This window comes from Rana temporaria, chromosome 6 (genome assembly GCF_905171775.1).
Source record: "Rana temporaria chromosome 6, aRanTem1.1, whole genome shotgun sequence".
Classification (NCBI taxonomy): domain Eukaryota; kingdom Metazoa; phylum Chordata; class Amphibia; order Anura; family Ranidae; genus Rana; species Rana temporaria.
The window spans coordinates 163314223-163342206 of NC_053494.1; the positions used below are offsets into that span (position 1 = coordinate 163314223).

General features: G+C 44.4%; 1 protein-coding gene across 1 annotated transcript in view; it reads left to right on the forward strand.

The window, feature by feature from the left end:
• LOC120943992 (acetylcholine receptor subunit alpha-1-A-like) overlaps positions 1-16426 on the forward strand; it is a 33087-nt gene extending 16661 nt beyond the window's left edge. Inside the window, exons 3-9 of the mRNA XM_040357714.1 lie at positions 4193-4237; positions 6098-6207; positions 7680-7875; positions 9817-10054; positions 12217-12440; positions 13455-13694; positions 16066-16426. Of these exons, the coding sequence (XP_040213648.1) occupies positions 4193-4237; positions 6098-6207; positions 7680-7875; positions 9817-10054; positions 12217-12440; positions 13455-13694; positions 16066-16197 (1185 nt within the window). The 3' untranslated portion in view covers positions 16198-16426. The remainder of the gene's footprint in view (positions 1-4192; positions 4238-6097; positions 6208-7679; positions 7876-9816; positions 10055-12216; positions 12441-13454; positions 13695-16065) is intronic.
• The last annotated feature ends 11558 nt before the right edge of the window (positions 16427-27984 follow it).

Here is a 27984-nt window from a genome sequence, read left to right on the forward strand (position 1 = left end):
TTCCATTCATGGAAACCCTTACTCTTCAACTTCAAACTTCCCCCAGGAGACTGTTCACATTCTCCTCTGCTATAGGCCACCTGGGCCAAAATCGCAGTTTTTGCCATCATTAACGGAGTTTATATCCACTTATACCCTTAACAGCAAACACCTTTTGCTGCTCGGGGACTTTAATCTGTGGGCCAACTCCGCACAGGATCCCATTGCGGACGCCTGCATTGATCACCTGGAGGGATTAGGGCTACAGCAACTTATATGCGGGCCAACACATGCTTCAGGTCACACACTCGACCTAATTTTCAGACAAAATCTGAAAATAAGCATTTTAGAAAATGAACCATTGCCATGGACAGACCACCATGCAATTAATTTCATAATCTCCAAAATTCCCCCAGTGATAAAAGCACCCAAGCCGGTGACAATACACTGGGCTAGATCTCAGAAGAAGCTCCATTCGGAACTCTTCAAATCTACCTTGGGAAACAGAATCAAAACAATCCAGCCTCAGCAAACAGCCGCAGATACACTGGATGCCATAAACGCAGCCCTGCTACAGTCAGCCGATTTAGTAGCACCGAAACGCAAAGCCTGCATCCGAAAAAGAAAGTCTGGCTGGTTCAACAACCAGCTGTCGCTTCTGAAGCAAGAGCGCAGAAGGGCGGAAGCCGCCTGGAAAAGAAGCCCTGCAGAGGATAACCTCATCATCTACAAGGCAATAACAACACGATATCATAAAGAAATCTTCAAAGCCAAGAAACATCATTTTTCTATGGCGATTAACAGCGCCCTAAACCGCCCCCGCGAACTCTTCAAGATGGTCACCCAGACCATGAATCCAGGATGTCTTGAAGTCCCCAACTCAGACACCCAAGAGTTCTGTAATGAACTATCGGATTTCTTCATCAACAAAATTGAAAGAATCCGGGAAAGCATCTTGCAAAACAATACCCCCCTCAACCCCACCGTCAATCAACCACAAAACACCCACAGAAACGCTCTACAATCAACAAAGTTCACTCTGGAACCGATCTCCATCGATACCACAAAAAATATCATTGGTGCTTTGCGGAACAGCACATCGCCCAATGATATCATCCCCACCAAACTGCTGAAGGAATGTGCCGACATCCTGGCACCACCCATCACACAGCTTATAAACCAGTCATTTAAGGAAGGCACAGTGCCATCCCTGTTGAAAGAGGGCACAATCCAGCCCATCTTGAAAAAACCTAACCTGGATCCCAAGGACCCAACTCACCGCCGTCCCATAACAGGCCTAAATGTTCTCTCCAAGATAATGGAGAAAGTAGTGGTACAACAGCTGCAACAGCATCTAGATACCCACAATCTACTGGATCCATTACAATCAGGCTTCCGTCCCGGACACGGGACAGAAACGGCCTTACTCAAAATATGGGACGATGCCCTCGAGGCCGCAGACGAAGGAGAATCTTGTCTCCTGGTTCTGCTGGACCTAAGCGCAGCCTTTGACACGGTAGACCACAAACTGTTACTGATGCGACTAGCCAAGGTAGCAGAAGTCGCAGAAGGTGATTTACCATGGTTTTCTTCCTTTCTTGAAAACCGATCACAAACAGTTAAATTGGGTTGTTTCACGTCGGAAAAGCGCACGGTGTCATGTGGAGTCCCCCAAGGATCCCCCCTGTCACCGGTGCTTTTCAACATCTATCTTCGCCCTCTCTTTGATATTATCAGTAGCCAAGAACTACTCTATCACTCTTATGCAGACGATACGCAACTGTATTTTCGCATCTGCAACAAAAAGGATCATCATCTCAGTTTAGAGAAATGTCTCTCTTTGATAGAAAACTGGATGACTAAGAGTTATCTTAAACTCAACAGTTCAAAAACAGAACTCCTTATGTTTCACGCCAGCCGAAAGAGTCAACTGGCAACAACCTGGACACCCCCGCCCATTCTGGGCCAAATCATCACCCCTAGCTCCAAAGTCAAAAGTCTCGGGGTCATCTTCGACACCTTCATGACAATGGACGCACAAATAGGGTCAGTAGTCAGCGGAGCGCACCATCTGTTGCGCCTACTACGCAGACTTATTCCATTTATCCCCAAAGAAGACGTAGCAGTCGTGGTGGGAACAATCGTGAATTCCAGACTGGACTATGCTAACGCCCTGTACCTCGGACTCCCAAAGTACCAAATCTCCCGTCTGCAAGTCGTTCAGAATACGGCCGCCAGACTGGTGACTGGGAAAAAAAATGGGAATCAATCTCACCTACGTTGAGAACCCTTCACTGGCTGCCAGTAAAAGACAGAATTGCATTTAAAGCACTCTGCCTGACACATAAGTGCATCCATGGGAAGGCTCCGCAATATCTTTGCGACAAGATAGAACCTCACAATTCGAATCGCGTTCTGCGATCCACCGACCAAAATCTGGTCAGGGTACCAAAAACCAAATACAAGTCCAAAGGAGAAAGAAGGTTTGCTTTTCAGGGTCCTAGACTATGGAACGCTTTACCAACCAGCATTCGGTTGGAGGAAAACCACCTGACTTTCAGAAGACGAATCAAAACTCTGCTCTTTTGATGTCATGAGACACGAACAACTAGCGCCCAGAAGCGATTCAGTTCGCATGCGCCGCGCTTTATAAGTTTTTCATTCATTCATTCATTCACAACTGTTTAATACAGGGATAGGTTGTGCCCCACCGACTTCATAGGTCCAGGAACAATTGTACCCTCTGCAGTTTCTGCTGCTAAATTATAAATAGTGGGCCAGATTCAAGAAGCACTTGCGCCCGCGCAACCATAGGTTGCGCGGCGCAAGGGCTTACTTGCTCCGGTGTAACGAGTGCTCCTGATTCAGGAACCTCGTTACACCGACTGCAGCCTAGGATGTGACAGACATAAGCCTCCTTATGCCTTCACATCCCAGGCTGCAGTCTTGCGTTGGCCGCTAGGGGGCGCGGCCATTGTGATCGGCGTATAGTATGCAAATTGCATACTACCACCGATTCACAAAAGTTGTGCGGGCCCTGCGCACGCAAGGTACGGAGTTTCCGTACGGCGACTTTAGCATAAGGCTGCTCCTGCTAATAGCAGGGGCAACCAATGCTAAAGTATAGCTGCGCTTCCCGCTCGTGAAATTTAAATTTCACGTCGTTTACGTAAGTGAACCGTGAATGGCGCTGGACGCCATTCACGTTCACTTAGAAGCAAATGACGTCCTGGCGACGTCATTTGCCGCAATGCACGTCGGGAAAGTTTCCCGACGGAGCATGCGCTGTTCGCTCGGCGCGGGAGCGCGCCTAATTTAAATGATTCCCGCCCCCGGCGGGATCATTTACATTAGGCAGCCTTACGCCCGGCTGTTTAGCATATCGCCCGCGCAATTTACGGAGCAACTGCTCCGTGAATCGCGGGCAAAACGCAATATTTGCGTGGGCGCAGAGAAAAATATTTGCTCTTTGCCCACGCAAATATTGCTCCATTCTACCTGAATCTGGGCCAGTGAATTTACAGTCACTTATGCCGCGTACACACCATCACTTTATGTGATAGAAAAAAACGACGTTTTCTGTGATGAAAAAAAACGACGTTTTTGAAACTTCAATTTTCAAAAACGACGTTGCCTACACACCATCGTTTTTTCAAAATGCTCTAGCAAAGCGCGGTTACGTTCAGCACTCTGTTCCATTGAAGCTTGCTTCATTACTTGCTTCTGAGCATGCGCGGGTTTAAAAACGTTGTTTTAAACGTCGGTTTTGCCCACACACTATCATTTTAATTGACACAGAAAACGACTTTTTGAAAAACGACACAAAAAATTGAAGCATGCTTCAAATTTTTTTTGTCGTTTTTCACAAGACATAAAACAACGTTTTCCCCACACGCGGTCATTTTAATTGACGTTTTTCAAAACGTCGTTTTTTTTCATCACATAAAGTGATGGTGTGTACGCGGCATTAGGGTTGTTTGTTCTGTGAAACTACATGTACATTTTTTTTATTGGTGTTCAGTTACTTTTTTCAATGATAAAATGTACAGATTGTTTTAAAAATATACTCTTATTGTATATTGTGTAATGTCAGGAGATTATATATGTAGACTAGTGGTTAACCTCTTCCCATATTGGTGATCATGGAAGTGACAGTGGCACTGGCATTACATCCATTTCATTAAACCTACATGTCTTTTCTTCTTATTTCAAGGATGAAGTCAATCAAATTGTGACAACTAATGTTCGACTTAAGCAGGTTTGTAACTTGTGATTATCTGTTCAAAGTTTTTTTTTATTAGGTTTACATAGGGTATGAGAGCAATGGTGCAATCATATTATAATACAATAAGAACACATGATTATCTATATAAGAGAAATACAATAATGTAGTTTCATAGTAAAAAGACATTACGTAAGGGGGTTATATGAAACACTATGAAACAGAGATGATAAAAATTACACTTCGGCAGGGTTTGTTCACATGTGTGGCTATTATTGCCACCCTTTTCAGAGGGCATTTGACACGCATCGGTAAGGCGAAAATGCTGCCGCAGTTGCAGAGCAGGTGCACCGCAGCTCCATTCTGTCGAATCAGTCGCATTTGGCAGTGTCCATCCAATGCGACATTAAAATGCTGATGCAGTTGCAGAGCAGTTGCACCACAGCTCCGTTCTCTCGAATCAGTCGCATTTGGTAGTGTCCATCAAATGCGACATACCTTTTCATTTTTGGCACTACATTTATATAACCCTGAGCAACTGCATCTTTTGAGATCAAATGATTTTGATGACATTTTCTGATGATCTTCAGATAGGGTGACCACATTTCCAAACTGCCATTCAGGGACACCCCCCATTCCTAAAAATCAGCTTGTGCTGTAACGAATCACAGCACAGCTGGGGCAGCGGGTTGCGTGCTTTACCCAGAAGCACTGATCAGGCCCCTCCCAAAAAAGGCCACCACATCACCCCTTTACTCACTGATAGTACTTGTCCTGGCAAGCCGAGGCCGGTTTTACCTTGTGCCAATGCTTGGCTCTACAGTGATTACACACAAGAGGCGGGATTTATGATTTCTCCAATCACAAGCAGGGGGCGGGGATTTTGCCTCTTCCCTGCCTGGACAAGTACTGTCTGTGAGTAAAGTGGCAATGTGGAGGCCTTTTTTGGGTGCATCAGATCAGCTCTGGGGTGTTGGTTGTGTCAGTTTTATTCTGGGACACTGTATTGTCCTGGTATTACGGTGCCCGGGACAGACCTGCAAAATGCAGGACTGTCTCGGGCAATCCGGGACACTTGGTCACCCTATCTGCAGATGACTTCCTCTTGATCTGTATTTGACATCCTTCAAAGCTGCAATAACTTGCTTTAATCTGCTGTAGCAATCCCATTGACTTAAAAGAGTAAAAACGTTTTTCTGATGTAAACTAAACAAAAGCCTGCGAACAAAAACCCTTATAAAGTTTCAGTTCATGCATCACAGGCATAACAAGATGTGTATTGGGATCTGGCTCCTGTTCGCCCCATTTCAATGAAAACACTAAGGCCGCGTACACACGATCGGTCAAAACCGATGAAAATGGACTGAAGGACCGTTTTCATTGGTCCAAACCGATCGTGTGTGGGACCCATCGGTCAGTTATCCTTCGGTCAAACTTGCTTTAAAATTGATCCGATGGACGCCTAACCGATAGGTCAAAACCGATCGTTAGTACGCATGACCATCGGTTAAAAATCCACGCATTCTCAGAATCAAGTCGACGCATGCTTGGAAGCATTGAACTTCGTTTTTTTCAGCACGTCGTGTTTTACGCCACCGCTTGGTTATTTAACCTATGGTGTGTAGGCACATCAGACCATCAGTCAGCTTCATCGGTTAACTGATGACAACAGTCCTTCGGACCGTTCTTATCGGATGGACTGGTCGTGTGTGCAAGGCCTAAAGCAACTTTAGAAGGAGGTCAAATGCAAGCCAGAAGGTGATCTCAGAAGCATTTAAAACTAAAAATGCAAGTGAAATGTTCCTAAAAGAATGTTTCATTTGCCAATTGACATAATCCCCAAAAGGACATAAATCCCTCCATGTAGAGACCTAAAAATATATTCTTCTTCTTCAGCAATGGGTGGATGTTAATCTCAAGTGGGACCCTGCAGAATACGGAGGGATAGAAAAAGTTCGGATCCTTTCTGGTGATATCTGGCGCCCTGATTTAGTTCTGTATAACAAGTAAGACATGTTATTCCTTTCTTGTGATTACATTAGTAGGTAAAAAGTATGGGGGAAATTAGAGGCGAAATAGGAATAGGCAGATATTTAAAGCAATGTTAATTAAAGCGGTGGTTCACCCTGCTGAACAACATTTCAGCATAAAATCCGGCATAGTAGCGCGAGCTACACTATGCCGGTCTTAATTTTTTTATCCCCGTACTCACGGTTATATCGTACATAGACGATTCCGTCTGCCGCGGGGAATGGGCGTTCCTAGCAAGAGGGAGGGTGATTGACGGCCGGCTCTGGCACGTCACGCTCCCCGAAGACAGCCGGAGTAGGTCTCGGCTCTTCACGGCGCCTGCGCACAGGCTATGCGCAGGCGCCGTGAAGAGCCAAGCCTATTTCGGCTATTTCCGGAGAAGCGTGACGTGCCACGGCTGGCCATCAATCACCTTCCCTGTCCATAGGAACGCCCATTCCCCGGAATCTTCTATGTACGATATAACAGTGAGTACGGGGGAAAAAAAATACAGACAGGCATACTGTAGCTCGCGCTACTATGCCGAATTTAATTTTTATATAGGGTGAACCCCCGCTTTAATCTCCGCAGTCCTGTATAAAACTGGTGTCTACACTAATCTACTAACTAACTAATGATTCAAAGATATGCACTGTGAGAAGGACAGTAAAGCAAAACCACTGTGTAGCAGTGCAAAGTAAGGAGAAGAGCCTGTTTATGCAGTGAACAACTATGGTTGCCCCCTTCTACTTAGTAATTACAAACTATACAAGGAAACATGTACTGTATATCTAAAACAACAATAGATAATTCCTTTAAAATGCAAGTAAAAATAAATAAAACATATTTATAAAGTAGGGATGATGATGGGTTTGAACCACTGTCAATGTTCCATTGCTGACTGTGTCCCATTTGAGGAGATTTAAAGTCCAAAGTACAAATACGCATGCTCGGAAGCAATGCTCGCCAAACACAACATTAGGAGAAGTTGCCCAAAGGGTGGCACTAAAGATCTAAAAACCAATTCTTTGCCGTTTTTTACAATACAAGTTCATGGCCAACGCCCTTCCGATAAAGTCCTACGTTTTGTCCGATGGAAATCCGATCGTGTGTACAAGGCTTTCCAATGGGTAAACCTATACCTGTGACAACTGTATAAGAAAGACGATCCCTTCACTTTGTAGAGATCTTCTCTCACTTAGTACTGTATTTCTAGGACAGGAAGTGAAGGTAACTTTCCTCCATCCAAAGCTAAAAAAAATGGGTTCGTATACACTTTAACCCGGACCAGTTGCCAAGATAATTTACACTCCCAAAATATAATCATATTATTATATTAGCTTTATAATTTGCATAGTCATTCAAAATATTATAATAAACATTGTGATCTTGAAAAACTCATCTTATGAATGACATATAAACTCATTGAGTGGATATTATTTTATTTGTACGGTTTGGTTATTTACAGTGCAGATGGTGACTTTGCAATAGTCCAGGAAACTAAGGCTCTTCTGGATTACACAGGGAAAATTGTATGGACTCCACCAGCTATATTCAAAATCTACTGTGAAATGATAGTCACTTATTTCCCATTTGACCAGCAAAACTGCAGCATTAAGCTTGGAACATGGAGCTATGATGGAACAGTTGTTGTTATAAATCCAGTAAGTATTTGAAATTCTCCTTTATGGCTTATAAAAACTGCTCATAGGCCTTAATGTCTTTATCAGCCATATACTGTATGATGTGCCTAAAGATCATTGATGCCAATCCCTAGGCATTTGGTTAGGTGATCTCTCTTGAATAGGAGGATCAGATTAGATGATCCTGTCCATCAGCAAAAATCATGTGACTATGCCAAGACTTTGGGGCATGTGAAAAGCACTAGACTCAGGGGTGTCAAACTCAATTTCATTGTGGGCCGCATTAACATTATGATTGCCCTCAAAAGGGCTGGTTGTATCTGTAAGATTAGATGTCCAGCACATCCCCTCTCCTTTACATTACTGTAGCTGTCAGGAGCCACACCACCATCAGAAGTTGAGTCCCCCACTCTCCCTTATATCACAGTGTACCCCCCTTTCTTTATGCTGCTGCTGGGAAGAAGCTGGATGCATTTCTTGAAAGCAGAAAGTAATGGTCTGGAGTAGGACCAGAGAAAGGCTGGAACTCTCCTGCAGTTGAGGTGCAAGGGCCACATGAAATGGCCTGGAGGGCCGGACTTGGCCCGCGGGCCTTGTGTTTGACACCTGTGCACTAGAGGAATCCCAGTGCATGTTTTGCCTGTTCATGACTTATGATAATTTCCATTTAAGATATGTTTTTTTTCTATGTCTGTTCTGACCATTAGCCTACTGCCACTCTTTGTTGCTTGCTTTAACCATCTGTCTGTGGATGTCTTCACTGTAGTGTATAACCTGACTGTTAAGCAGCTGTCACCCCTCTAGCATAGCACTGTTTCCAGCAACATTCTTCTGTGAGCCCAGGCATGGGCATCCACAGAACTTTTTTCAGGGGGGGGCATCATTTTAGGGTCACCCATGTGCCGCCCCTTTTCGACAATGTCATTATCACATTATCATGGTTATAGACTGCAAATGTTCTACAGTCCCTAGGATAAGTAATGGATAATTGGCCGACAGGCCCTCTTACCAGACCCAGTGAAACTACAGCAGTGATCCCCCCGGCTGGACGATTCTTGATGGTGTCACCCCACTGGTGGGTGGCACCCAGGTGTGGGCTACCCGCACCCCCAAAGAATTTAACAGTGCTGATCCGATCCCTAATTCCAGGGGGGGCATTTGACCCCCCTTGCCCCTACCTACGGACGCCCATGAGCCTAGAAAAGCCTTATTGACATACCCCTAGGAGTCAGGTCCTTGAAGCTCTAGGCTTACAGGAAGTGTATTGAATGAGGATGGGCACCATTTGACCTGTGAAAAAGTAACCAGTGCTAAATCATAGAATAGTGAGTCTCTGGGGGACAGTACTGCAGATAGGATAAGTATAACAGCCATAGCTGTTTTTATTTTACAATCAAAAAATGTGAGGGCAATGGCGCTATACACTTTTCTTTTAACGGGAGTTGGGTTTTAGGTGTGGCATTGAAAACCAAATGTATTTGCGTTTTCTGCAGCTTATGAGGGGTTTTCTTTATATTATCAGCTTAAATATGAAGCAATAGGCCTGAAAATATGATGATTCATTTTATTATGTGAAAAATAAACTGTACCCCTTGATGATCTACAGAGTTTTTCCAGCAGTGCTGAAAAACTTTTATCCCCTCTAATGAAATGATTAGTCAAAAGCATCAAAATAGGTCCTCACAGCATCAATAATGTTTTCATGCATTCTCAGATTCACACCAACTGTGCATTTTTAGATCAGGTAACAGATACTCATGCATGGCCACCATGGCAGCTGCTAATGTGCAGTGTGATAATTTGCCCAAGATTATACCCCAATCCAGGTACAATCTTGGGCAAACACCCCTTTTGCGCATTTTTTTTATGGTTTTTATCCTTTAAATTATGCCACAGCTATTCTAGTATAGGCTGCTCCAGAGATAGTTGGCCACTTTACATTTTTGAAAATAATTATTTCAGGAGAGTGACCGCCCTGATATGAGCAGCTTCATGGAGAGTGGAGAATGGTTAATGAAGGATTATCAATGCTGGAAGCATTGGGTCGTCTATGACTGCTGTCCTGACACACCATACTTGGATATCACCTATCATTTCCTCATGCAACGTCTTCCTCTATACTTCATTGTCAACGTTATCATCCCCTGTCTTCTCTTCTCCTTCCTTACTGGCTTGGTGTTCTATCTGCCCACAGGTTCAGGTATGTATTCTACAATAAGTGATTTCCATAACCTTTTAGCGATGCTGGTGGTATATTCACTAAGTGACCAACATCTGCATGTCCTGAATGCAAGCCCTTTGGGCTGCTTTAGCTGATTTTGTGTTAGTAACAGACGATTTGCTCTTTTCTGTCTGTTATAGCGTGATGAATGTGCTTACTCCATTACGAGCGGTAGTTTTACCAGAACAAGCGCTCCCATCTCATAACTTGCTTCTGAGCATGCGCGTTTTTTTCACGTCGTTAAATCCCACACGCGACCATTTTTTACAACCTTAAAAACGACAACGTTAAAAACGTTGTGAAAAAATAAAGCATGTTCGAAATTTTTAATGGCCATTTTTCAGATCGTGAAAAATGCTCTGAAGCCCACACACGATCGTTTTTAATGACATAAAAAAAAAAACGTCATTTTTTAGAACCCGAAAACGGTTGTGTGTACGCGGCATAAGAAGTCACCATTTCCTGTTGCAATTACCAGGATGGAATGGTGGTGCTTTTTTTCTTAATAGTCTTTTTCTTATAGTACATTCAATTCACCATTGCATGGTACAATTATCCACATCATGCATACATACATCATACAGCAGCACCACAGAAATATACATTATATTATCAAAAGTTTTGGGACACCTGCCTTTACACGGATATGAACTTTAATGGCATGGGGACATGGATGAGCGAATTTGGGGTGAATGTACTTGACTGGACTGCACACAGTATACACCTTTATGAATAAGAGTGGAGACTGTGAGCCAGGCCTTCAGGTCCACATCAGTGCCTAACCTCACAAATGCACTTCTGGAAGAATGGTCAAACATTTCCATAGATACACTCCTAAACCTTGTGGACAGCCTTCCCAGGAGAGTTGAAGCTGTTGTAGCTGAAAAGGGTGGGCCAATTCAATATTGAACCCTATGGCCTAAGACTGGGATGCCATTAAAGTTCATGTGTGTGTGTGTGTGTAAAGGCAGGTGTAAATACTTTTGACAATACAGTGTATATGTCTAGCAGCAAAATATGAGTGCAGGATTCACAAGTTTAGGTAAAGAGAACTGTAAACATATAATAAAACCTTACCAAACGAGCTTCAGAAAAGTATGCAGTTGTGTAAGTGTTCTATATAGACAGTAGACATTGATATGGAGTGAAATGGCATTCTCACTTCTAAATGAATTCTACATGGTCTAACAAAATATGACAGAAAAAACAGTATTACGAATGGTGTGTTCAATATGATTAGATTGTAAAGGATGTGGAATTTGCTAACAAGCCAGTCACCCCCCCCCCCCCAATCTTATTACATTTACTGGGGCAATCCCTAGCTTCATATGTTGGGAGGGTGGTACTAACTAGCTCAATGCTGTATCCTGGCCTAGGCCAACAAGGCCCAGGCCTGGGGCAGCACTTTGCAGGGGGGCAGCACGGAAAGAGTCCCCACTGACTTGCGCTACACTGTTAGTATAGCGCCAGTCTTATGGGGTGGACTGGGCTGAGAGACAAACTAGTCTAGCGCCCCATAAAGTGGCCCACTGCTTCCAGTATGTGGATGGCCGGTCTCCCGCAACTGGGGGGGGGGGGTGCTTCAAATTTTGACTGTGCAATCATCCTTGACCGCAAACCTTCCTCACTGTGCTATATGTTTTCTGCTGCACTATTGGCACGGTTATATCTTCTTAGTCCTCTCCATAAAATTATCTGAAATTTGTGCTTAATGTAGAACTATAGGCAACACTTTTTTTTGCATTGTGGATAGAGTAAGGGAGGGTTATAGCTCCTGTCAGTTTATTTTTTTAACCATCCCTGTCCCTTTGCAGAGATTTCCCTTCACTTCCTGTCCCATAGCCAAACAGGAAGTGAGAGGAAATCTATGCAAATTAAGTGAATTCATTGCCCCCCCCCTCCCCGGGCCCTCAGAACTAGTGTCCCCACTCAAAAATGTCAGGGCGGGTCTTAAACAGAAAGGGGTGTAGTCTTGATAGAAAGGGGTGGGTAATTTTTAAATTATGGGGTGCACGAGTTTAGTCAGGCCTAGGGCAGCACAAAACCTAAATACCCTACTGAACTAGCTTATACTGATTTGGAAAAAAGAAGGCCCTCAATTTTTCATAAAGGTGTACCTAACCCCCAACTTTCTCTTTTAGGTGAAAAAATAACTCTAAGCGTCTCTGTTTTGCTGTCCCTGACTGTGTTTCTTTTGGTCATTGTTGAGCTGATCCCATCCACCTCGAGTGCCGTGCCACTGATCGGAAAGTACATGTTATTTACAATGATGTTTGTCATAGCTTCCATCGTCATCACTGTCATTGTGATCAACACTCATTTCCGCACCCCAAATACTCACATCATGCCCCAGTGGGTAAAAAAGGTACTGCACTTGATTGTATCTTATATCAGAATAACCAATGGAATTTTTTGTTTGTTTGAATATTATTAATAGTTTTTTAAATTTCAGGATGGATGTGAGCAAAGACGCATACAATACACGTCTTACAGTAAAAGAAATGTCCAAAAAAACTAGAAAATAAAGGTCCCGAAAATGTGTCAAAATTGTCCAAAGTGTCCGCCATAATGTCGCATTCACGGAAAAAATCGCTGATCGCCACCATTAGTAGTAAAAAAATAATATCTAATAAAAATGCAATAAAACTATCCCCTATTTTGTAAACGCTATAAATTTTGCGCAAACCAACCGATAAACGCTTATTGCGATTTTTTTTTTACCAAAAATAGGTAGAAGAATACATATTGGCCTAAACTGAGGGAAAAAAAGTTTTTTTATATATTTTTGGGGGATATTTATTATAGCAACAAGTAAAAAATATAGCATTATTTTCAAAATTGTCGCTCTATTTTTGTTTATAGCGCAAAAAATAAAACCCGCAGAGGTGATCAAATACCACCAAAAGAAAGCTCTATTTGTGGGAAAAAAAGGACGCCAATTTTGTTTGGGAGCCACGTTGCACGACCGCGCAATTGTCTGTTTAAGCGACGCAGTGCCGAATCGCAAAACCTGGCCGGGTCCTTTAGCTGCCTAAAGGTCCGGGTCTTAAGTGGTTAAACGTTGGAAATCAAGGGGAGAGTCAGCATATTTTTATCCACCAGAAAGTTTTTTACCCAAATTGGTTATAAAAAATTAAAGAGTTGAATAAGTCTATATTCAAAAATTATGGCAGCTTAACTGTTAAATTGAAAGAACATTATTTGCCTGATATTTCCAAATTACATGGAAAGTTTCCTTTTATTTAATTTAATGTCATCGTTTGGTATTTATGATGTAACCATTGTAAAGCACACAACATGGAACATATACAATACATACAGTACTGTTTTTTTAACTAGCAGTGCATTTTTTAACCAAAGATATATTTTTTTTCATTAGATTTTTATTGAAACTATTCCAACTTTGATGTTTTTCTCTACTATGAAACGTCCTGCACAAGAGAACAAAGGAAAGAAGATTTTTACAGAAGACATCGATATATCAGACATTTCTGGAAAACTGGGTCCTGCCAATGTGACATACCAGTCTCCAATCTTAAAGAACCCTGATGTCAAAAATGCTATAGAAGGAGTCAAGTATATTGCAGAGTCCATGAATTCTGACCAGGAGTCAAATAAGGTAAAAGAAAAGTAACATTTTGCCAAAGTTACACGGCAATAGAAGAGAGGCTAAAGCTGGCCACACATCTGAGGTGGATGCAGGAAAACTCCCCACTGCGCTATTGTATCCTGACAGCGGGAGACTTCCCCGCTGGCAGAATACACTAATCAGCATTGTAGCCATTGGCTGCAGCTGCTGCTCGAGCGGCTTTTATCCGACAAGATGGTTGAACAGAAATGTCCACACATGGATTGAAATTCTATCCCTCTATGGCCATCTTAAAATGGAAATAAACCCTCCATTACAACTTTCATCTACAGGTTAGCATAGATTAAGGCTTACCTGTAGGTGTTTGCAATATCTCCTAAACCTACACGGTTTAGGAGATATTTGACAAAAATAATGCACCGCTGTCTACGGCGCAGGCGCACTGAGAATGCCAGTTTTCTGAATGAAGAATGCCGGCTTTGAAGTCAATGCCGCTCCGGCCAATCACAGCGCCGGAGCGGCGATACCCAGAAGTAACCTCCGGGAGATATGTCTGCGGCTGGAGAGGAAGACGAGGACGACTTCGGGGGGCTTCAATCTAAGGTAAGTAAATGCATAATGAGCTAGTATGCTAGTCATACTAGCTCATTATGCCTTTGTCTTGCAGGTTTTTATTTTATTTTTTAACTTTTTTGGGGTTTACAACCGCTTTAAGGCTCAATAAATAAATTGAGTACGGGTCAGAAGGCTTAATAGTACTACATTGTTATACATGTCATCTGTGAAATCAGTGGCATTAAAGTGATTGTAAAGGTTTGTTGTTTTTTTTTTTATAACAAACATGTTATACTTACCTCCTCTGTGCAAGAGTTTTGCACAGAGCGGCTCTGATCCTCTTCTGGGGTCCCCCGGCGGTGCTCTTGGCTCCTCCTCTTCATTGAATGCCCTGACTAAAGCCGGGTACACACGACCAAACATGTATGCTGAAACTGGTCCGCGGACCAGTTTCAGCATACATGTTCGGTCATGTGTAGGCGCGAGCGGGCAGAATTCCACGCATGCGTGGAAGCATTTAAAAGGCAGGCCCGGCCATGTCGCCGCGTCATTGCCGCCTCATTGTCGCGGCGACGGCGTGGACACGCCCCGCGTATTGTTTACGCGCGGACTTCTGTACGATGGTTAGTACAGCCATCGTACAGAAGTCCCCGGGCAGACATGTACGGTGAAAACGGTCCGACGGACCGGTTTCATTGTACATGTTTTCCCGTGCGTACCCGGCCTTAGAGACACATTCCATGGGGCCACTCGTGTGGGCGCGCTCCCGTGTCCTGCTGCTCCGTCCATTGACACAGACAACAGGACACGGCCCCGCCCCTGGCTCTCATGTCACTGGATTTTCATGACAACAGCGGAAGCCAATGGCTTCTACTGATATCAATCTATCCAATGAGGACCCGAGACATCGGCTGCAGCTGCTGGGCTCGTCCTCAATGCTGGAATGATCGGGTTCAGGTAAGAAAAAGGGGGGCTATGGGGGGGGAGCTACACCTCAGTAGGTTTTTACATTTTAATGCATGGAATACATTAAGGTGAAAAACCTTGAGACTTTACAACTCCTTTTAAAGAAAACATTTTTTTGTAAGATAAAAACATAGCAAGTAAAGTAAACTATATATAAGGAATGCACTTACTACACTCCCCAGCCCCTAGCCTGAGCAACAAGAATATTTTTGATGGAATGTCCCTTATTTGGAATCAAATTTCCATGTCCCTCTTTCCTCCTCAGTTGTCATTCTCTTAAAGTTTGATGTAAAAACTTCAATGTGCTGTTTACTAAAAATGTTTTACACCACTAAACCTTTCATTGTATGTGTAAAGTCCAAACTTGCGCTACTAAACTCTGTAAACAATTGTCATTTTGCAACAAAGCTAAGAATAGCTTGAGGAAACATGTGACAATTAGCTTAGGGCTCCCCCTGCTGACTGGAATTTAAAATAATATATATTTCTTTAGACCTGGGTATAATAGTGACTTATGAGTCATGACCGCATCTTTAACACGCTTCAGCCCTTGAAGGATTTACCTACCTAATTTTGCGATACAGCACTGTGTCGCTTTAACTGACAATTGTGCAGTTGTGCAACGCTGTACCCAAACAAAATTGATGTCCTTTTTTATCCCACAAATTGAGCTTTATTTTGATGACAGGTCTAATTTAAATTGATCCATAGATGAGGAAATGGTTGCTACCCACTTGTACAATGATTTTTCCAGCACAATAAAATATTTGTGTGTAATGACTGCTTCTCCATTATAAATGTTTAAATTCTGGAAAACGCAGTCCTTGAACTGATTATTTTAATTGTCTTTATTAATCACATTTGTTTAATTATTTTCCAGGCTTCAGAAGAATGGATATTTTCTGCAATGGTTCTAGATCATCTCCTTCTTGCAGTCTTCATGATTGTGTGCATCATTGGAACAGCAGCAGTGTTTGCCGGACGTCTTATTGAGCTACATTTGCAGGGCTGAAAAAGGACATGTAATTGTAACTGCTTTCCAGTATCTGGGTGCATTGTCTTCCAACTGGTGGCCTGCTTTCAGATCAGCGTAGAGTGACTGTTACATAACAAAAACTTCTAAGAAACACTGTGCCAGTAAAGAAAAAAGCAAATACTTATCCTCTTGGTGCTGCTAAGCATAAATTACAGACACTTCCAGGAATTTCGATCTCGTTGGTCCCCCCATCATTCAGGGGTTCCTCCCGGCTCCCGCTGACCTTAATGCCACTACTGTGTCCTGAATGTTGAAGTTGGAGAAACCATTTGGTGCAGCTCGAGTCTTAAAGCGGAGTTCCACCCTGAAAAAAATTTTTTTTTCCATTTTCCCAGTCCTTGATCAATAATGACAAACATTTGCAAATGCGCGAGATCGAGAGGTGCATGCTGGTTACCCAGCATGCACCTCTAGATATGTTTTCCAGGAGGAGGTTGCGAATAGGCTTCATATGACCACACTTATCATGGCAACGGCCAAAAGAGGATCAAATAAATCATAAGTAAAAAAAATAGGGCTGTTACTGATTAAAATGTTTGTGCTCGATTAATCAATTTTTTTATTAATTGACTAACTTCGATTAATTATAACGCACATACATTTTTCGGATCACCACCATATATAGTCCCCACTGTAATATCCACAGACATCTCCCCCACTGTTATCCACAGACATCTCCCCCACTGTAATATCCACAGACATCTCCCCCACTGTAATATCCACAGACATCTCCCCCACTGTAATATTCAGACATCTCCCCACTGTAATATCCAGACATCTCCCCCACTGTAATATCAAGACATCTCCCCCAACTGTAATATCCAAAGACATCTCCCCCTACTGTAATATCCAGACATCTCCCCCCACTGTAATATCCACAGACATCTCCCCCACTGTAATATCAAGACATCTCCCCCACTGTAATATCCACAGACATCTCCCCCACTGTAATATCAAGACATCTCCCCCACTGTAATATCCACAGACATCTCCCCCACTGTAATATCGACAGACATCTCCCCACTTTAATATCCACAGACATCTCCCCACTGTAATATCCAGACATCTCCCCACTGTAATATCCACAGACATCTCCCCACTGTAATATCCAGAAATCGCCCCCACTGTAATATCCACAATCTCCCCCACTGTAATATCCAGACATCTCCCCCACTGTAATATCCAGAATCTCCCCCACTGTAATATCCACAGACATTTTCCCCACTGTAATATCCACAGACATCTCCCCCACTGTAATATCCACAGACATCTCCCCCACTGTAATATCCACAGACATCTCCCCCACTGTAATATCCACAGACATCTCCCCCACTGTAATATCCACAATCTCCCCCACTGTAATATCCACAATCTCCCCCACTGTAATATCCAGACATCTCCCCCACTGTAATATCCAGAATCTCCCCCACTGTAATATCCACAGACATTTTCCCCACTGTAATATCCACAGACATCTCCCCCACTGTAATATCCACAGACATCTCCCCCACTGTAATATCCACAGACATCTCCCCCACTGTAATATCCACAGACATCTCCCCCACTGTAATATCCACAGACATCTCCCCACTGTAATATCCACAGACATCTCCCCACTGTAATCCACAGACATCTCCCACTGTAATATCCACAGACATCTCCCCCACTGTAATATCCACAGACATCTCCCCACTGTAAAATCCACAGACATCTCCCCCACTGTAATATCCACAGACATCTCCCCCACTGTAATATCCACAGACATCTCCCCCACTGTAATATCCACAGACATCTCCCCCACTGTAATATCCACAGACATCTCCCCACTGTAATATCCACAGACATCTCCCCACTGTAATCCACAGACATCTCCCCACTGTAATATCCACAGACATCTCCCCCACTGTAATATCCACAGACATCTCCTCCACTGTAATATCCACAGACATCTCCCCCACTGTAATATCCACAGACATCTCCCCCACTGTAATATCCACAGACATCTCCCCACTGTAATATCCACAGACATCTCCCCACTGTAATATCCACAGACATCTCCCCCACTGTATAGGAAGATTAGTGCTTGCTTAGTCTTACCAGAGAAGCCGGCTTTACACGGGCAGTTTAGGCCGGGTGATGACATCAACGCGCCGCTCTAGGCTCACCTAGGCCGGCGCTCGGTAGACCAAGATGGCCGCCGCTCCGGGAGCTGGGCAGAAGCCGCGGCCTTTCCTATGGCCGAGGCAGCAGTGGAGCCCCGCGGATCACGTGGTGTGCCGATCCGCATATGGTGACCCGTTCGGATCGTGGATCATTTACGATCCGATGCACCACTAGTACCGATCAAAAACATTTACGATTAATCGAGGAATTAATCTTTAATTTCCACAGCCCTTAAAAAAAAAAAAAAAGCAGTACTATCAACTAGCACATACATATATAGTTTATGTGTATTATTATGCAGTGGGAGGTCATGCCTATAAAAAAAAAAATCGGTGGCCAGAACTCTGCTTTAAGGAGATTGTCACTTCCAGAAATGTTGCTTTCAGATGAAGCTTCATCCAGAGATTTCTCTTTAGCAGTATTCGGTGGCAGGAGAGGTAAGTATACGTGTTCTTTTTTACAGGCACAGCATTTCATGGAGGCTTTAGTTATGTTTTAGGGTCACTTTAAAGCAAGCTTCTGTACCTACAGACTATGTAATATGGATTGCTTTGTAAATAGTGCTATAATATATTAAAAGAAAAAGCGGAGAAATAAAATCATTTATTAAAAACTGTTTCATAACACTGTGATTAACATAATAACTTGCATTCAAAAATAAAATGTATTGTTTGTTCTTTAGATCTGTATGCAAAGCATATACAATGGTTTATTTATACAATAAAAGTAACAGTTTCATTTAAGTGTCAGTATTACCCTAAAGTAGTTGTTAACCCTTACATATGCCCAGTTAAAGTGGAGGTTCACCCGAAAAGTTAATTTTTAACATTAGATTGAGGCTCATTTTGTCAAGGGGAATCGGGTAGTTTTTTTAAAATCGAAGCAGTACTTACCGTTTTAGAGAGCGATCTTCTCCGCCGCTTCCGGGTATGGGCTGCGGGACTGGGCGTTCCTATTTGATTGACAGGCTTCCGACAGGCTTCCGACAGTCGCATACATCGCGTCACGATTTTCCGAAAGTAGCCGAACGTCGGTGCGCAGGCGCCGTATAGAGCCGCACCGACGTTCGGCTTCTTTCGGCTATTCATGATGCGATGTATGCGACCGTCGGAAGCCTGTCGGAAGCCTGTCATTCAAATAGGAACGCCCAGTCCCGAAGACCATACCCGGAAGCGGCGGAGAAGATCGCTCTCTAAAACGGTAAGTACTGATTCGATTTTAAAAAAACTACCCGATTCCCCTTGACAAAATGAGCATCAATCTAATGTTGCAGCCTGGATCCTCCTCTTCTCAGGTCCCTCTTCGGTGCTCCTGGCCCCTCCCTCTTGTTGAGTGGCCCCACAGCAAGCTGCTTGCTGTGGGGGCTCCCAAGCCGAGCCACAGCTCCTTGTGTCCATTCAGATATGAAGCCGCGGCCACCCCAAATGGTGCCACACTGCCAATGAGGAGGGGAGTCCTGGGCAGCCGAGACACTGCTGCAACATCGCTGGATCTAGATGGGCGCAGGCAGGGCCGGACTTACCATTGGGCTTGACTTTTTTTTTTTAGGGGTCCAGAGATCCCCAGGGGCCCGGAGGCAACCCCCCTTTTTTTTAATTAATTTTTTATAAAAAAATGTTTTTTTATATATTTTTTATTTATATATATATATATATATATATATATATATATATATATATATATATATATATATATATATATATATATATATATATATATATATATATATATATATATATATATATTTTATTATTATTATTATTATTAAAGGGCCCAGGGGTCTCCAGGGCCCCCGAATGGCAACCCACTTTTTTTTTTTTATATATATAAAAAAATTTAATTTTTTTTTACATATATATTTTTTTTATTAAAGGGCTCAGAGGTCCCCAGGGCCCCATGTGGCAACCCCCCCCTTTTTAATTTTTTTTATAAATGTTTATTTTTTTATTTTTGTTTATATTTTTTATTAACCAGTTAGCAAGCGCCCTATAGACGAAATACGTCTACAAGGCGGTTGCTTAATTCTAGGAGGGCGTCAATGTACGTCCTCCTAGAATCGCGCTCCCGCGCGCCCTGTGGGGCGCGCACACGGGAGTCTCCGTGACCGCCGGGTCCTCCGGACCCGGCTGATCACGGATCACGGTAAATCGCCGCTGATAGCGGCGGTTTACCACGTGATCGCTCCGTCCAATGATGGAGCGATCACTAGTAAACAAACCGGCGTCATGTGATGACGCCAGTTCCTCCCTCTCCTCTCTGTACCGAACGGTACAGTGTGAGAGAGGAGAGGGGAGAGAGTGGAAGCAGCAGCAGCTGCTGCTGCTGCTGCGGGCTGGATCTGTGACACATGCAGTCACAGATCCATCCATCCCTCCCTGTGCAATACTCTGCAATATTACCCCCATACTCTGCAGTGCCCCCATACTCTGCAATGCCCCCATACTCTGCAATGCCCCCATACTCTGCAATGCCCCCATACTATGCAATACCCCCATACTCTGCAATGCCCCCATACTCTGCAATGCCCCCATACTCTGCAATGCCCCCACACTCTGCAATGCCCCCATACTCTGCAATACCCCAAAATACTCTGCAATGCCCCCATACTCTGCAATACCCTGCAATACTCCGCAATGCCCCGCAATACTCCGCAATGCCCCACAATACCCCGCAATACTCCGCAATACTCCGCAATACCCCGCAATACCCCGCAATACTCCGCAATACCCCGCAATACTCCGCAATACCCCGCAATACTCCACAATACCCCACAATACTCCGCAATACCCCACAATACCCCGCAATACCCCACAATACTCTGCAATACCCTGCAATACCCCACAATACTCCGCAATACCCCACAATACTCCGCAATACCCCACAATACTCCGCAATACCCCACAATACCCTGCAACGTCGTCTATGGGGATTTTTAAGTAGCAAAGTTTGGCACCATTCCACGAGCGTGTGCAATTTCGAAGGGTGACATGTTGGGTATCTATTTACTCGGCGTAACTTCATCTTTCACATTTATGCAAAAGAATGAAGAAAAAATACTAAATTTGCCAAATTTTATAACAGAAACAAAGAAAAATTTTTTTTTTTTACAGAATTTTCAGTCTTTTTTCTCTTATAGCGCAAAAAATAAAAAACCCAACGGTGATTAAATACCACCAAAAGAAAGCTCTATTTGTGTGAAAAAAAGGACAGAAATTTCATTTGGGTACAGTGTTGTATGACTGAGTAAGGCCCCTTTCAGACTGGGGCGGGAGCTGCGGTGGCGGTATAACGCCGCTAAAAATAGCGGCGCTATACCGCCGGAATTGCCGCGGGTATCAGCCGCTAGCGGTGCGGTATTAACCCCCGCTAGCGGCCGATAAAGAGTTAATACCGCCCGCAATGCGCCTCTATAGAGGCGCATTGCGGGCGGTATTGCCGCGGTTCCCATTGTTTTCAATGGGAAGGAGCGGTGAAGGAGCGGTATACATGCCGCTCCTCTCACCGCTCCAAAGATGCTGCTGACAGGAGATTTTTTTGTCTCCCGCCAGCGCATCGCCTCAGTGTGAAAGCCCTTCGGGCTTTCACATTGAGTCTGCAGTGCAGGAGTTTTTCAGGCGGGATAGCAGCTATTTTTAGCGCTTTACCGCCTGAAAAACTCCTCAATGTGAAAGGGGCCTAATTGTCATTCAAATTGTGAGAGCACCGAAAGCTGAAAACTGGTCTGGTTATTAAGGGGGTTTACGTGCCCAGTGGTCAAGTGGTTAAAAGGCCCAGAGGTCCCCAGGGGCCCAGGATGGCAACCTCCCTTTTTTTATGTATTTTTTATAAATGTTTATTTTTTACATTTTTTTATTAAAGGGCCCAGAGGTTTATTTTTTCTTTTTATTAAAGGGCCCAGAGGTCCCGGATGGCTACCCCCCTTTATATATATATATATATATATATATATATATATATATATATATATATATATATATTTATATTTATATATATATATATATTCTCCTTCTTCTTTTCTTTTCTTTCTGCTTCTCAATTTGCGGCAGCCCCCCCCCCCCCCCCCCGCTTCTCAATTTCAGGCGGCAGCACCCCCCCTAGGTTCTCTGCTCCAGGGGGCCCATGCCTTAAGCTGTGTAAGGGGCCCCAAAATTCCTGATGGCGGCCCTGCGCATACCTCCCAACACGCACGGATTCTGCAGGACTTTCCTGCACAGACAGCTTCTTCCCGCAGTCCCGCAAAAGGGTTAATTTTCCCGCACTGCAAGAGGAGGCAGCATGGAAGCAGGAGGAACCAGAGCGGTGTTTGGAGGACTGTGGCTGCTGAAGGGAAGAAAGCCAGCCGACAGCCGGGCTAATGACAGTCTGTGGCCCCAGCTGTTGGCACAGGTGAGAGGTACCCCCCCGCTCAACAACTTTAATGCACACCCCCCTGCTCAACAACTTTAATGCGCACCCCCCGCTCAACAACTTTAATGCCCCCCCGCTCAACAACTTCAACTCGCCCCCCCCTCAACAACTTCGATCCCCCCAATTCTCAGCTCCAGGGGGCCCCTTCAACACTCAAGCCCAGGGGCCCCCACCACCCTAAGTCCTGCCCTGGGCGCAGGTAAGTATTAGGGGGGCTGAGGGGGGCTGCTGTACACAGAAGGCTTTTTATCTTAATGCAACCACTGACTTCACAACCACTTTAAATGGTCTGTCTGGTGGCAACCTACACTGTACACGTGCCTGTGTATGCGCATTCCCGACTGCCATTCTAGATTTCTATTAGTCAACGTCTCACAGGAATTCCCTGACATTAGCGGAGAGAATGGACACAGTCTCAAAGGGAAACATGCACAGCTTTGGCAGGGCTGCCCCCTCGGATTCTGTGGTGGAAGCATAACCTGTTAAGAGGTGACTAATGCAGATAGCAGAGGGAGGAGACAGCAGACAGAAAGCACATTAGGTACTTTAGATTGTGGTAAGTACACAACATGAAGGGTGTGCTTTGTTCATTTTTTTATTCCCTTTAACCACTTCAGCCCCGGAGGAATTTACAGACCTTCTGACCAGAGCACTTTTTGCGATACGGCACTGCACCCAAACATAATTGACGTATTTTTTTTCCAACAAATAAAGATTTATTTTGGTGATATTTAATCACCTCTGTGGTTTATATTTTTTGCGCTATAAACAAAAAAAAAAGGTCGACAATTTTGAAAAAAAGCAATATTTTTTACTTTTTGCTATAATAAATATCCCCAAAAATATATAACATTTTTTTTCCTCAGTTTAGGCCGATACGTATTCTTCTACATATTTTTGGTAATATAAATCGCAATAAGCGTATATTGATTGGTTTGCGCAAAAGTTAAAGGGCCAGATCCACATACATGTAGAACGGCGCAGCGTATCAGAGATACACTACGCCGCCGTACCTTACCTGGCGCATTTCCACGATTTCGCGCCGTAAGTTACGGCGGCGTAGTGTATTTCTGGCGGCGGATTTCAAATTGGGCGGGTTGGGGGCGGGTTTCATTTAAATGAAGCGCGTCCACCGCGCCGAATGAAATGCGCATGCGTAGTCAAGACATTTCCCGCCGTGCTTTGCGCGAAATGACGTCGCAACAACGTCATTTTTTGAACTTAGACATGAGTTACGTTAATCCCTATTCACGGACGACTTACACAAAAAAAAAAATTTCAGATTTCGACGCAGGAACGACGGCCATACTTAACATGGCAAGTCTATGTATACACCGAAAAATACCAGCTTTAACTATACGCCAGAAAAAGCCGACTACAGACGACGTTAGAAAATGCGATGGCCGCGCGTACGTTCGTGGATCGTCGTAAATCGCTAATTTGCATACCCGACACGGAAAACGCCACCCAGCGGATGCCGAAGTATTGCATCTTAGATCCGAAGGCGTACGAAGACGTACACCTGTCGGATCTAACCCAGAAGCCGTCGTATCTTGTTTTGAGGATTCAAAACAACGATACGACGCGGGAAATTTGAAAGTACACCGGCGTAACAGTAGATACGCCAGCGTACTTCGTCTGTGGATCTGGCCCATAGCGTCTAGAAAATAGGTAGTTTTATGGCATTCTTATTATAATTTTTTTTTTTTACTAGTTATGGCGGCGATCTGTGAAATTTATCGTGACTGCGACATTATGGCGGACACATCGGACACTTTTGACGCTATTTTGGGACCATCGGCATTTATACAGCATTCAGTGCTATAAAAATACACTGATTACTGTGTAAATGACACTGACAGGGAAGGGGTTAAACACAAGGGGGCAATGAAGAGGTTAAGTGTGTCCTAGAGAGTGATTCTAACTGTGGGGGGGGGGGCTGGGCTACAAGTGACACAGCAGTGATCACTGCTCTCGATGACAGAGAGCAGTAAATCACTGTCCTGTCACTAGGCAGAACAGGGAAATGCCTTGTTTACATCTCCCCGTTCTGCCGCTACGTGAGACGATCGCGGGCACCCGGCGGACATTGAGTCCGCAGGACAAGCGGGCAGGCTCACCAAGCATACAGCGGGGGGCGCGCGCCATTCTGTCGACGTATATGTACATGCGGCGGTCAGTTGTATTCCTATTACAAGGAATGTAAACATCCCTTGAAATGAGAAAAAAAGCAAGACAGAACCTCTTTAATGTGAGATCTGGGGTCAAAAAGACATTTACACTTAAATGCAATAAATAAATAAATGTCTTAAAAAAAAATACCCTTTAAGGCCATTGGACGGAAGTGACGTTTGACGTCGCTTTCCTCGTCCAATGTTATGGAGCCGAGTGGGGGCCATCTTTCCCTCAGTCGGCTCCATGCTACGGAGGGGAGAGGATTGGATTGTCTCAGCTGCTACCGGCGGGTCTGGTAAGCGGCGGAGACAACCGAAGTGCGGCGGGGGGCACCCCTCCCACCGCCGATAAGTGATCTTGTGGGGAATCCGCCACAGAGACCACAGAGACCACTTTTATCGTATAGAGCAGTGGTCATCAACCCTGTCCTACAGGGCCCACTAACAGGCCAGGTTTGCAAGATAACTGAAATACATCACAGGTGATATAATTTGCTCCTCAGTGATTGCAGTATTCTAGACTGCATCTCCCCAAGGTAATACATAAAACCTGACCTGTTAGTGGGCCCTGCAGGACAGGGTTGATGACCACTGGTAAAGAGGACCGCCCGCCGTTGCAGAAAATTCGGGGGTTTTGGCAGCTATCTGCTGGTATAACCCTGGTATTCTACGTCAAAGTACTGATGTACAGCTACGGCAGTTTGCGGTAAGTGATTGGCGCCATGATCACTGTCCCAGGTTTCCTATTTCAGGGTGGCTCCTTTTCTTTTGCAGCATCCTATGGATTCACCCTTGCAAATGGTTAAAAAATTCCACAATGCAAAACAAGGTTGGGAAGAATTAGGGTGCTTTAATAAATGGTAGCTGCAATGAAATTGAGGGCATGCATCACTCTGAGGGAACAAGGGTGTAACCAGGGCTTTTTTTCAGGGGGAACTTGGGGGAACTCAGTTCCACCACCTCTGGCTCAGACCCTTTGATGCCTGCTCACCACAATCACTTGTAAACACAGAAGTCTGGTTTCTGTGTTTACAAGTGACAGCTCTGCACTCTGTATGTAAACCCCTGAGTTCTGCACTATGTATGGAATGCAATCTTGGTATTTAAGGCCCCTTTAAGACCCTTCTACTGTTTGAGAAATATGAACGGGGTCGTGGTTGAGTTCCTGCACCTATTTTCTGAGAAAAAAAGCACTGGGTGTAACTGATATTCATACAGTACATAGAACATACATATAAGTGCAGGTATTCTGCAAAATGATGCAAACTAACATTCCGATGACAAAGTGCAACAATCACGTGCTCTGTATGTGAGAACATCTTCCTGTAAATGTACATTGTTATCCATGCAGCTTGCTCTCCGATCACACTGTGGTTGCTTCTACTTGTCACAGGAACATAAACTAGATCCCATCAGATACAAGTAACAAAGTTCCCACCAGAACCAGTAATGAAGTTCACACCAGAAACAAAGTTCACACAAGAAATAAGTAACTAAGTTCCTCTTTCCACTTACTGGGCACCAAGTGCTTTGAGAAATGTGTTTTCCTTCTAAAAACAGAGTTTTAGTTGCAAGTTCTTATTATGAGAATATAATAAAATTGTATATTTGGGGTTGCCAACTTTTGCATCCTACACAAAGTTTTATGTAGCCGTCAACATAAGCAGATATGATATGGTCACTGTACCATCAAACGCAGCCATTGTGCCCTCCAAAGGCAGCCACTGTGCCCTCCAAACTCAGCCACTGTGCCCATCAAATGCTGCCACTGTGCCCATCAAATGCTACCACTGTGCCCATTAAATGCTGCCACTGTGCCCCAAATGCTGCCACTGTGCCCATCAAATGCTACCACTGTGCCCATTAAATGCTGCCACTTTGCCCCAGATGCTGCCACTATGCCCATTAAGCGCTGCCACTCTGCCCCAAACGCAGCCACTGTGCCCTCCAAACATAGCCACTGTGCCATCAAATGCAACCACTGTGCCCATTAAACACTGCCACTGTGCACCAAATGCTGCCACTGTGCCCATTAAACGCTGCCACTATGCCCCAAATGCCACTGTTCCAATTCAATGCTACCACTGTGCCCCCCGCCTGCCATCTGACCAGCACTTACCCTGTCTCAGTGGGGCACCAGGTGACGGCGACGAGCAGTGTCCGGTGTCCGGTGTCCTCCGTGCTCCTCCACAATATATCTTCTCCCGTCTGCTCCTTCCGTCCTCGCCAGATAGGGGTCCAATCACAGTGCCTGTCATTTCAGCCAATCAGGTGACAGGTAACAGACCCAAGCATCTGATTGGCGGAGAGGCGGTTCAGGATAGGAAAGCGAATATTCCTTTGCTTTCCTAACACACAGCTGAGTAAACTGCAAGCGCCAAGCATGGTGCTCGCTAGTCACATTTTTGTACACCTATTAGAGCCTATGGTTCTTATCAGGTGCTTAAAAAAAATATTCCGCCGCTGTAATTCAGGTGCCCGGTGCTCAAAAAGGGTCCCGGCATCTGAATAGGGGTTGTCAGCATTGGCCATAGATAGATTCATGCAATGCATGAATCTATCTATTTGTGATAGAGGGGGTGGATGGAGAGAGGGTGTGGTGCCCATGCACCCTAATGGATATGGTACAACATAATTTTCTTTATAACAGTATCTTTAGGAAGTCAGGGGTAAGTAGCAAGCTGTGTTCCTCGAGGAAGCATCCTTTCTGTGACAGTTGCTCTCAAATGCATTAAAGAGGACGTAAACTTAAGTTTTACTTATAGGTAAGCCTATAATAAAGCTTACCGGTAGTGTAAATATTTCCTAAACCTGCACCATTTAGGAGATATTAAGGCCTCATACACACAGGCTAGGGGGTCCCGCCCCCCAAGATCCATACCAGACCCTTATCCGAGCACACAACCCGGCAGGTCAGGAAAGGGGGGAACGAGCGAGTGCCCCCCCCAGACCATACTAGGCCACATGCCCTCTGCTCCCCCCACCCCAAAGCACCTTGTCCCCATGTTGATGAGGACAA